Source organism: Diplotaxodon limnothrissa, linkage group LG5 (assembly GCF_057381915.1).
Source record: "Diplotaxodon limnothrissa isolate DT_005_m linkage group LG5, D_limnothrissa_male_GT1.1, whole genome shotgun sequence".
NCBI lineage: Eukaryota > Metazoa > Chordata > Actinopteri > Cichliformes > Cichlidae > Diplotaxodon > Diplotaxodon limnothrissa.
Window position 1 is genome coordinate 25,760,603 of NC_140600.1, and position 12,638 is coordinate 25,773,240.

Below are 12,638 nucleotides of genomic sequence, written 5' to 3' on the forward strand. Positions count from 1 at the left end.
AGCAAACATCGTCTGCAGACTCTAGCAAATCATGTGCTTTGAAGGTGACGTAATGAGCAAATATGTAGCTGAAAACCCTTGACGTAAATCTCTGCAAACATACCTGACTGTTTGAGTGCCATTTCTGTATAAGGATCCACCAGTTGAGGCGAGCACAAAAACAAGGTAAACATGCATTTAAAAAAGCAAATATTATTTATGAAGTTATACTTTATGTGGTTCACCACATCTGTTATCTTGTTCATCATTTTCAATGTTAATGGAGAATTATCATAGTGGCAACAGTAAGCAAAAACAAATCAAACATCTGCTTTTAGCTTTAGCAGTGACATTTGAATTTAAAAGAATATTGGTTAATTGGATTTATGAGATTGTGGCTTTCACACAAGTATAACTAGAGAAAGACGAAAAGGAAAGCGTAAAAAATACTTGCTTCAAGCTGTATTAAACAAAGGCAGCCATTCATAAGGAAAGAATACTCACTGATCCTCATCTAGCATTGTTTTCAATGGCACACCCACATCACCGCCGAGGTCATGACTTTTCCCGTTTGATAATATGTTCATCTCTGATTGAGAAGGCTCCATAATTCAAGCTCTGTTTGGTGTATGCGTTCGATTAAAGCAGTTCTTATGAGTGACTTGAATATCTAGGGCAGAGGTGGAAAGAACATGAGTCAGATAACATATCAGACAAGAGGCCTTATTTGTTTTGGATAAACCATTTCATAAAGACAATGTACACTTAACATGCTTAATGGCCCTCAAGACATGTGGTTTCAGCCAGCCTGTTGTAGACAATCAGCTACTTTTTAATGCTTGTGGAAACACAAGCTTTCTCTAAAAGTTCATAGACTTTTGATTAGTCCATGTGAAAAATATCCTTATATACATCTCTGCAAGTTTGTTAAACTTGAAAAGGGTGGACCTGAAGAAACCCTTATATACAATCCTTCTTTTCAGAGAGGGCCTAGAAATATGCTGTGGGGCTGCCTTTGTCTGTGCCACATCACTGAAAGCTAAACTTTACAAGCCACAAACAAGTCATTTGTTTTTGCCTAATTTTCTTTTTTAGAAATTGGAACAAAATGTTGTGTTCATGACGTTATCAAATTTTTCTATCCAGAATACATCTGTACAGCACAGGAATGACTCAGAGTCAACAGAGTGACGTTCAACATGCCTGACAACAGGATCTGACCTCATTTGTTCTTTTTCAGAAGTTTCTGCAGTCCATACACTGAACTGCAAATAATGAAATGTGAGGATGAAATATGACGATGCATGTTCTGCTTTCCAGAACTTCAGAATGGAGCAAAGCAAACAAGTCAGGATCACTAAGGCAAAGTCCACAGTCAGAGTACTTTTTTTTATAACCGTATTTGCTCTTGTCTTTTATATTCCAGATCCCTCGATTTTTAGTGCTACTGCTGACATCCCCACACAATGACACTGTGGCCTTGATGATGAATATAAACATGAGTATGATTAAACGAGATGCCAGATCACTCACAACAAAATGCTTCAAATAACAGAGAAAGCGCTTTCCAAAGCAGCTATTATGAGGCTACTATAATTATACAGTTTAACAGTAGCATCAGTGTGGGGGATGCTGTATTCACAGTTACAGTCAGAAGAGAATGTCAGAGTATTTGTCATTTATCATTAGCAAGCCTGTAATTAATAGCTCTTTAAAATTTGCCTCGGACTTTTTAACAGAAATAAATACTCTTCTATACTTCAGTGAGAACTTAGACAGACAATGGTGTGTTGTTAGTAGTTTCCGCTGTGACCAGGGTAGATCAGCTCAATTGTGTTCACAGTGTCCTCTCTGCCAGAAGATCACTGCTGTGGCTATTCATAGTGTACAATTAAAGAGTGTCATTGATACAATGCCACTGAAGCTAGGAAAGAAACTTGAGAGGACACTGCGTGCTGCTTCACAATACAATCGGGTACTGAGCTCTTCAAATTTATGAATACCTTTCATCAATTAAAAAAAGAAGAAGATCTAAATCTGGATTTTAAATTAAAAAGAAAAAATACCTAACATTACTGATACCTTGCACCATGTTATCTGGTGAGTCAGTATTTGCTCAATGATACCACGTCCCTTAACGTAGCCTCAATCCCCTAGCCTAAAAACCCCTGATGTAAACACTTCCTGTTGCAACACTGGCCTTTGACAGCAATTATTTCCAGTGAGGTAAATTCAGAGGAGAAAATGTTGTGTGAATGCTATTTTCAAATTGAAATACACTTTGTGATACAAGTTATGATTAGTGTTGGCCATCACACGAAAAGCAATCGCAAACAAGCAAAAATAAATCAAACTTAGAAACGTAAACATGTAGAGCTCAAAATGTTGAGCCTCTCACGGTGAGTGAAACTACAGTCATTATGTTTGTTCATGAACAACCACAAAGCATGGGATCACTGAATTTACAGTAAACACAACAAGAGCCTATTGTTTTGTCTCGTGACTTTATCATGTTTATACCTAAATACAGCAGTGACTGTTCTGTTGTAGTCTTCTATATATCTAAAACTCAACATATATGTCTTGACCATAATGCACAGCACCATGCATGGTGAGAACAAAATGCAACAATGCAACATATCAGCTGCCAAACACAGTTGTCAAGATCATTTGGGCTTGCTGTTTGCCACAGGTCGTGGGCACCTTGCTGTCCGTATGCCAGTACTCTAAATGTGAGGCCATCTGTCCTACAGCAAAATCTTGGCCCCAACTTGGTCATACAACTGGATAATGATCCCAAGCACAGCAGCAAATCTACAGCAGAATGAATCAAGATGTTGCAATGACACAGTCAAAGTCCAGACCTCAACCTGATTGAAATGCTGCTGTGAGACCTGAACAACTCTGCCCATAAATGAATGGTTACAAATGTAAATGAACTGAAGCAGTGTTATTAAGAGGAAGAGTGGGCCAAAATTCCTCCTCAATAATGGAAGAGACTGATAAAGTCAAACGGAAAAAGATTACTTTGAGTTATCGGTGCTAAAGGTGGATCTACTGAAACATAGACTACTCTGTGTTTCACAGGGCTGCATTACGGAAGAGGATTAGGGACACTGGGGGAAAAAAGTGGGCACGTCTTTTTTTTTCTTCTTTTCCTGAATTCTGAAAAAAAAAGTCAGAATTCTGACTTTTTTCTCAGATTGTTTTTCCAGTGGCCCTAATCCTCTTCCGTACTGCATAGAGTACCATGAAAAATAAGAAAAATCTCAGTTTGGTTCATCAAAAAATGATAAAACTGTTAATGCAAGAAAAGCATAATCTAACCACAACCATAAAAAAGTATTATGGTTAAGGTTATTCAATTAAATGTCAAATTATTCAAGGCTGTATTCTCTCTAAATTATTGCATTATTTCTAAAGTTACAAGTACAATTTCCTCTTATGACCACTAAAAAACCTCATTTAGAGGGAATGAAAATAAAGGTCTTACTGTAGAAACACATGCAACAAAGTGAGTGTGCACGTGTGCACGTGTGTGCATGATCACTGAAACAAAACTGAGTGCAACTGAGAACACTCTTATAAAATAACCCATGAACATTTAAACTTCCTCATTTATTTCTTTATTCAAAAGTATGGAAAGAGCTGCCAGGGGAAATAAAAAGTCTGATGAAACTTTAAAAAGGCTACAAGAGCAGAGGTGGCCAACTAAAACTATGTGAAAACACAGTTGCAGGACAAATTGGGAAATAAAAAGTCTTGGGAAATTGGGAATATAAATTGATTCATAACACTAATCAGAGCCGCAATGGTAGTCCTACTAAGATCACACCACAGACAGCAGAGGTGAATATGAGAAGGGAAAGCGCTTCAGACTTGGCACAGGGATTATCAATGGAAGTCAGTGTTTCTGTGACAGTGTGGACAATGTTAAGGACATTGCACAATGTCAGTCTCAGCGGATGGCGTCTGACGCTTGTTTGCTATTCAGCACAAAACTGCAAGATTCAATTTAGCTATAGAACATCAACATATAATTGATGACTGGATAATCATTGTTCAATGAGCTCCTCGTGATCTTGACCAACATAAATATATTTGGCATCAGGATGTTTGGCACAAAGCTCGCCAGGACTACCATATTGTCTCAACACTGAAGTACAGAGGTGGGGGGACAGGAGCATGACTTTTATAGATGGCACCGTACATCCTAATGGATTTACCAAACTATGGACTGAAAAGACAACATAGTACCACATAATTACTAGTTACAGAAGTAAAAGGACTCAAATTACCACAAAGTTTATAAAATTTGGCTCAAATGTTAAAAACAGATTTGTATACAAATTTTATCAGAAGTGTGGCTTTGCTAAACCAGAGAATTCTTTATTATTGTGAAAAGGAGATATGATAGATATGAGGCACTTTGCAGCATATCTTAGCAAATACATATCAAATTTAAATTTTAAAAAAGTTGTTTTCAAAGAAATATCACAAGTCAAACCAGCTCCACATATTTTTCTACATTCAGAATCTTTTTTCAGAGTACAAAAAGTTAATAGACACATGAAAAAGTTTCTGAAAATTGTAGGAGATATTAGGAAAATGTCACAGCTGCTACAGCTGGGACACATCTCAGTATAGAACTTTGACAAATACAGAAAATATTTGCCAGTGATTTCCACTTAAATGTTCCCATAAAACACAAAAGTAAACTAAAGCCAAATTATTTCTTTATACTAACACATATAAGATAATTTTAAAGAGCAGAGCTTGTCACTGATCCAGAAGCCTGAGTTTTTTAAGCGTATATTTGTGTCCCGTGAAAATTTGTGACGTTCACTCCTAAAACCATTCGACCTGTGAATTTGGTCATTTTCTTTCCAAAGAAATTACCCCGCCTACGTGGAAATTTAGCTCTAAAACCTGTTGAAATGCGGGCTGGTTCTAAAAAGGTATCAATTTAAAACTTGCTTTAACATAATTTCAATAACTCTTAGACTTTATATAGATTCCAAATGAGTTTTGTTTTCAGCAACGAAGTGACAAAAACTGAAAAGTCTCATTTTGAGCTACTATATTTATCTGACATTTGAAATGTTTGAACAAGTGGGAGGGTTAAAGATTAGCTGATTTCTTTCTCTCTTTTTTGACAATTCAAGGTTAAAAGTTCAAGTAAGAGGAGCTATTTATATATTTTTTCTTATCATTAAAACCAGAGCATCTATTCCTGTGACACTAGGACATAAAGCAGGGCATGCACGCGACAAACACGGGACAGTGGGGAGCAGGCAAGCACATGTAGATGAGAAAGGCGCATGTGGCACGAGGTTCAGCCAAGAGCGCCTGGCAGCACCAGCTCATCCTAATCCACGTGCTTCCAGGGGACAGGGGACCACATGCTCATGTCTTGCATTACAGCCAGAACTTGAATTACATATTCTTTCCATTTATCATGATAGGTTTCTCAACAACTAAAACCTTCATATTAACACGAACGTTTTAAACAGTTCAAAAGAACAGATGATTTATTTTACTTTAAACAGGCATGACTAGAAAGTATACTAAAAGTATTCTAACCATTCATTTTGAAGGAAAACTGAGGTGTTTAATTTAGAAATGAATTGCATAAATTATATATTATACAAATGTATAACGTCAAATGTATGTTAAATCAAACAGACAGGGACATTAAAGACTACATAAAAAGAAAATAGTTGCAGGGAAAAAAAAGGAGTGCTGTTAACTATAAAACATTTCTGTTTTTAGCTTTAACTACCCCCAAGTAGTTCTGAAATTGCCTTTTTGCTGAACTGCAGAAATAAAGTAAAAAATAAACATGATAGACATTTATTTAAGCAACTTGATGCTTTGGTACAACTGTCTTCCATCTCTAAGGTTGAACCCTCTATAATTTCAATAAAATAATCTTGGCTTATTTTTCTTAGTCATCACATACAAGCTGCCTAAATCTTTTTTTTTTTTTTTTTTTTTTTTCTAAATGACATCAGAAACAGCAGTATGCGACATTACGTGATGGCAGAGCTTCAGTTCATCCTTTGTCATTTTTTTTTTTTTTTTTTTTTAATAAATAGGACAGGGGGAATGAATGAGAGAAAGAGGGGGAGAGAAAGAAAGAAAACCAAAGGGGAGAAGAGACGGTGAGAAGGGGGGGGAAGAGAGAGAGAAAAAAAAAAAGAACTCCTGGGTCACCTGTATGGAGAAAAAAAAAAAAAAAACAAACAAAAAAAACAAACAGAGGAGACAGCAAACAACAAAGAGCAACATAATAATAGAGAAAACAAAGCACCATCACAATAAACTAGCTAGTCATAGATATCAATATTTACTAAATAATAAACGATATTGTGCAGCACGCAAGATAGACAGCGCACAGTGTGCTTTGAGGCAGCAGCCAAGAAAGCTTTAGTCCGCGTCTGTGAATACCCATGTGTGCATACCTGTGTGGATCAGCATGCTTGCATTCCAAAGGTTTCTCCATGTAATGATCTGCTAGGGAGTGTGGGGGGGCCACAGCTCCGTCCTCCAGGGTGTGAAGCGGGTATGGAGGAGATCAAAACTCCAGACATCCAGAGGCCCCCAGAACACAAGAGACCATGGAAGACCAACAGAGGGGCAGCCGCGCCACTGTTCCAGTAAGAGCTGAGGAGAGTCCCAGATGAGGGCTCGCCCAGCAGCCGCGGAGCAGAAGTCAGGGGGAGTTGCAGTGACGCGCCCGTGAGCTCCGCCGGCCCCCAGCTGTGCCTGAGTGACCGAGCCCCAGGCCGAGAGGCCGGGGGCACCCCACCTCCAAAGGGGCCCGAGCGAGCCCCAGGCCCCAGGCCCCGACAAGCGGCCGCCAAGGAGTGAGCCGGTGTGTACCCGGACGCCCACCCCCAGACACAAAGAACCACCAACACACCGACACCTGAGGGAGTCCGCCACCGGCAGGGGAAGTGGTGGTGGGTGGAGATAGGCCTCCAAACCTTGGAGGGCCTGAGGTGTCCCCAGAGAGGTGGCGTCTGATACCCAACCTGACATATAGACACAGACATACAGGCACACACAGACACAAACATCCATTCCCACCCTCATGCTCTCATATGCACTCACTCCACACTCAACCAACGTGGAGACAGACATAAAGAGACGCTGTACACACAATCACACTCCCCAAGCGTACTCTACAAACCGGGTCTAGGTACCCTTGCCCCTGGAGGGGGGAATTGCACCCAGACCCAGGTGGTGTTACCCTTTTCCCTGCGGTGGGGAGAGGCAGACCACCCCGACTCCGCAGCAGCAGGGAGGCCCCACACCCCAGACCGCAGTCGGACGGCCAACTCCTCCTACTAGCCCTCCCGCTCCAGCAGGCCGCAGAGAATGGGGGTGGGAGAAGACTCCAAACCTCCCTCCACCCGCTCATTGTAGTGTTGATGCATATGTGTTCTAAGGTGCAATTAAAACCCAGGAGGGCTTGGAGCTACCTGCCAAGGAGCAGCAGGTAAGCGCATGGTCCCTCCTGCTAGCCCTCAATGACTAAGTGTATTTAAAATTGAGAGGTGGGCAACGACGTCAGGGGTGAGGTATACACCCTGATGGTAAATTGGACTCCGTGATTGTGCCCACCCCCAAGATCCTATATGTATGTGTAATGAGAGTGTGAATAATGTGAATGTCTAAGTTGTGGGATAAAATTGAGGCAGAGGCAGCCAGAAGGGGACGGGGGGGGGGGGGGGGGGGGGGGTAGCCTCCTCTGCACCCTGGTGACATACCCCCACTCCAAGGCCCTGCATGTGTGGGTGGTTGTGAAGGAGCGGGAAGAGGGAGGCAGCTGGAGATGGGGAGGGAAGGAAGGGAGGGGCAGGTAACCCCTCCCTGGGGCCAGCTCCCCCGCTGACCCCAGTAGGCACTCCCACCCTCCGCGACCCGCCAGGGAAGGGGGGCCCAGGCCCATCAGACCGGGGCCCAGTGCAGTAGCGCCCTCCGGCTCCACAGAGCCCTGGACAGTCCACCCAACCCCACCACAGAGAAAACTGCACCCACCCCACCATCCACACATCTTCCAGACTACATAAGACGGTAAACGCCCAGGCTGAGATCTTCCTCCACCTCTCCTGTATCTCCCCCTCCTGCAGAGAGTTCCTGAAGAGAAGAAAGCTCCTGCAAGATGTGACCATCCCCCCCACCAGTTGAAGAGCCCCCCAGGTGGCTCGACGCACCGGCGGCACCCTGCTCCAGGGCCGGGCCCCCATGCACCCACCCGCCCACAACCCCGGCAACACACCAACCAGGACCCAAGCCCCCGAGGCCCGGCCCGGGCCCCAGCCCAGAGACGGAGCGCCCCCAGAACCTCACGCCCATCCCGGACCCACCCAGGGGCAGCCAGGTTGCCAGGTCAGTAACCCACGTCCGTCAGCACAGACCCTCCCCTAGCCCCGCTGCACGCAGCCGCGAGGAAACAGTCACCTGAGAGCCAACAGAGCCCCCAACCGGACGTGACCGCTACCCCGGGTTGAGCCCCCCAAGGAAGATGCCTCCGGGGAACCCCCCGACGCCCTAAGCCTGTCCCTACCCCCACACCAATCACAACAGTGAAGGCGGGACCAAACTATGACCCCCCACCCCCACTAGGTGATGGAGCTGATAAAAGGGGCCCAGAGCAATTGATCTAATGTGGTGGCAGAGGCTGTGTCAAGACTAGTGTAATCTAATAGATAATTTCTATATTGGTTAGAATTAAGATTATTTTTATTTTTCCAGTTCATGAGGACTGTTTTCTTGGCTATGCATAGGGCAGTGAAGATCATATGGGCTATATTCTTTTCTGAAGTGACATTATCTAAGCTGCCCAGTAGACACACTAAGGGGGAAGTTGGAATGTTACATTTCAGACACTTTGATAAGTCTTCACATATCTCGCGCCAAAACTTTTGCACTGGTGGACAGAACCAAAGAGCGTGGATGTAATTGTCTGGTGTATTGCCTTGACAGTGTGAGCAGTTGTTGGAAGATGTAAAGCCCATCTTGAACATCCGATGACCTGTATAGTGCACTCTATGAAGTATTTTGTATTGTATTAATTGCAGACTGGGATTTTTAATTAATTTAAAAGTTTTTAAGCAAATCTGAGACCAGAAGTTTTGGTCTAGGTTGACTGATAAATCTGCTTCCCACTTTGCAGTAGGAAGGGATATTGATTCATCTAATTTAGAAAGTGTTCTGTATATTTTAGATAATAATTTGGGGGATTTAAGAGTAAGAAAATGTGCCGCACTTAGTGGTGTTTGTAATTCAACTTGACTGAGGTTAAATTTCTTTTTTACTATGGATTTAATTTGTTGATATTCTAAAAACCTTGTCTTGTTGATCCCATATTGTTCAACTAGTCTGTCAAATGGAATAAATTCTGTTCCCTCTAATATATGTTCTAAGTATTTAATTCCTTTACAACTCCATTCTGGGAAATTAATCATATTATTGTTTTGTAATATGTCAGGGTTATTCCAGATAGGTGTACGTTTGCATGGGATTAATGAAGACTCCGTTATTTTTAGAAACTCCCACCATGCTGTTAGAGAAAAGCTGATGTTGATACTTTTAAAGCATTCATGTCTTTTGATGTTTGAGCTAATAAATGGTAGGTCTGAAATCTCTAGATCCTTGCATAGTGCCTGTTCAACATCTAGCCAGGGCTCAACTAAGAAGGTATGTTTTAACCATTCTGAGATGAACTGAAGCCTGTTGGCTAAGAAGTATTGGTGAAAATTAGGCAGATCTAATCCTCCTCTATCCTTGGTTCTTTGTAGCGTTTTTAAGCTAATACGCGGGGGTTTATCTTTCCAAAGGAATTTGGAAATATATGAATCCAGAGATCTGAACCAATCTTGTGATGGTTTGTTAGGGATCATCAAAAATAAGTAATTTATTTTTGGCAAGATCATCATTTTTATAGTGGCGACCCTTCCCATGAGTGATATGGGTAAAGATTTCCATCTAGTCAGATCGCCTTCTACTTTCTTTAGAAGTGGGACGTGGTTTAGTTTAGTTAAGTCTGAAAGCTTAGGAGAGACATTAATATCTAAATATTTAATATTTCCGGATTGCAGTGGGGCAGAGGAAGAATTATGGAAGGAGCAGTTAATGGGGAGAACTGTAGATTTTGGCCAGTTAATTGAATAATCTGAAACTCTTGAAAACCAGTTTATTAAAGTAATTACCTCAGAGAGGTTGGTTTGTGTGTTTTGCAGAAAAAGCAACACATCATCCGCATAGAGACTGATTTTATGTTCTATGTTCTTACATTTTATGCCCTTAATTGTTGTAGCCTGTCTAAATGCTGCTGCTAGAGGTTCGATAAAAATTGCAAAAAGTGAAGGGGAGAGTGGGCATCCCTGTCTGGTGCCCCTCAGGAGACAGAAGCTGGAGGATGTCTGGTCATTTGTTCTGATACGAGCCGTTGGGGAATTGTATAATATTCTTATCCAGTTTATGAAAGAGTTTCCAAAACCAAATTTGTGTAAAGTTGCGAATAAAAATTTCCAATTAACTCTGTCAAATGCTTTTTCTGCATCTAGAGATAATATTATGGTTTCAATGTTTTTATCGTATGAGTAGTCTATTAAATTAAGTAATCTACGAGTGTTTGTTGAGGAGTGCCGACCTTTTATGAAACCAGTTTGGTCAGGATGAATTAAGAGGGGGGTCATTTTCTCTAATCTCTTTGAGAGAGCTTTGCAGATTATTTTAAGGTCTACATTTAAAAGAGAAATTGGACGATAGCTTGAGGGAAATAAAGGGTCTTTGCCTGGTTTTAGCAGGAGACTAATGTTGGCAGAATTCATATTTGGTGGTAGTCTGCCCTTTTCCTCGATTTCCTGCAACATGCTGTGGAATACTGGTGCCAAAATTGTCCAGAATTCTTTGTAGAATTCTGCAGGGAAGCCGTCTGGACCTGGAGCCTTATTATTGGGCATACTTATCAGGGCTTCCTGGAGTTCACTTGGCGTCAGTGGCGAATCCAGTTCCATTGCTTGACTGTCTAGTAATTTTGGAAGAGTTACGTTGTCAAGAAACAGATCAATTTCATTTTTAGATGGGTTTATTTGTGGTGAGTATAAAGTTTCATAGAAATCCCTAAAAATGTTGTTTATTCTTCCAGGATCATATATTGTGTTCCCCGATAAATCTTTAGCAGCACATATAGTTATTTTTTCTTTATTTATTTTTAGCTGGTTAGCTAGAAATCGACCTGATTTGTTACTGTGTTCAAAATTCTGCAAGCGAAGTCTTTGTATAAGGAATTGTGTTTTTTTATTAATAGTTTCATTTAATTCTAGTTTTGTTTTGCATATTTTGTTCAATGTTTCCTGATCTTGGTGGGACGCGTAGGCTTCTTCTAGTGATTTGATGTTTTTTTCTAATTCCTGAATATTTTTGTTTTCTTCTTTCTTTTTGTGTGATGAGAAAGAAATTATTTTACCTCTCATCACAGCTTTCCCTGCTTCCCATAGAACAGAAGCAGATATTCCGGGAGTGTCATTAAAGTCTAAATATGAAGTCCATTCCTTTTTAAAGTATTTAATAAAGTCTTCATCTTTAAGTAGTGATATATTAAATCTCCAGTTTTTACTTGGCGTAGTACTATTCTTGTGCATTAGTGTTAAAGATACAGAAGCATGATCGCTGACAGCTATAGGATGAATCTCAGTGTCTGAAATGTCACACAGCAGTGAGCTGCTGACCAAAAAATAATCCAGACGAGAGTAAGAGTGATGAACATGCGAGAAAAAAGTATATTCCTTACTGGTGGGGTGAAGAGAGCGCCATGCATCGCAAAGACCAAAGTCGTTCATATACTGTTTGATTATATTTGTGGACTGCCAATTACGCTGAGTTCCTGTTGTGTTGAGCCTATCCATTTCTTCATTTAGTCCAAGCTGCCTAAATCATTTAAAGGGTCATAAAATGAAGCACCACCACTAGAAAGCACACAAGGACGAAATTCAATGTGCAGTTGTGCAAGCAGACAATACAGTCTGTGTTTGTACAAAGATTTAGTTGAAAACATTAGGCTCAGTTGTCCGATAAAGGATGATTTGTAGAGCAATAGCAAACAGCCCAACAAACCTCCCCATATTTCATCAGTACGGGTTCAGGTGCACCCTGATGGTAGGTGAAGTTGTGAGTTACACATCCCAGAGGCTGACACTTTAGGATCTAGGGAACCATAAAATGTCAGATTTTATTTTAAGCCTAATTGATACATCCCGAATTGTTCCAAAGGAAGTCAGTACAAGCACCTGTACAGGTCCGAGTAGATATAAAAGCTATTATTTATGATTATTTATGCAAGTTTTTCCCAGATTCTCCTGTCTACAATCTTTATAATTAATGCTAGATGTAAAATGTTATAGACAATAATAAAGCAAAAATTTAAAAAACAGTAGGACATTTTATTTATGATTCACATTTTATTATACAATCATTATATAGTCACTGTGTTTAACACAGAAGATAAAAACACTCAAACGTACATAGGTTCATGACAAAAACACAAAGAAATAAAATACAACAGACAAGCGCACATATGCAGTTATAGAGAACAGCACCGGGTTTCAGGCTTGATAGCACAGAACGAAGTCACCATGGAAAGAAGA

The 12,638-nt window shown here is 40.9% G+C and overlaps 1 protein-coding gene across 2 annotated transcripts in view; it reads right to left on the minus strand.

Moving 5' to 3' along the window:
- The window catches only part of LOC146632436 (sodium-coupled neutral amino acid transporter 3-like), a 36,037-nt gene that overhangs the window by 19,057 nt on the left and 4,342 nt on the right, over nt 1-12,638 (minus strand). The window contains exons 2-3 of one of the 2 annotated variants that reach the window (XM_085353340.1): nt 484-649; nt 104-124 (exon numbers count right to left, since the gene is read on the minus strand). In XM_085353340.1, the coding sequence (XP_085209466.1) occupies nt 104-124; nt 484-587 (125 nt within the window). In that variant the 5' untranslated portion in view covers nt 588-649. The remainder of the gene's footprint in view (nt 1-103; nt 125-483; nt 650-12,638) is intronic. The other variant, XM_085353341.1, reaches the window with a different exon arrangement.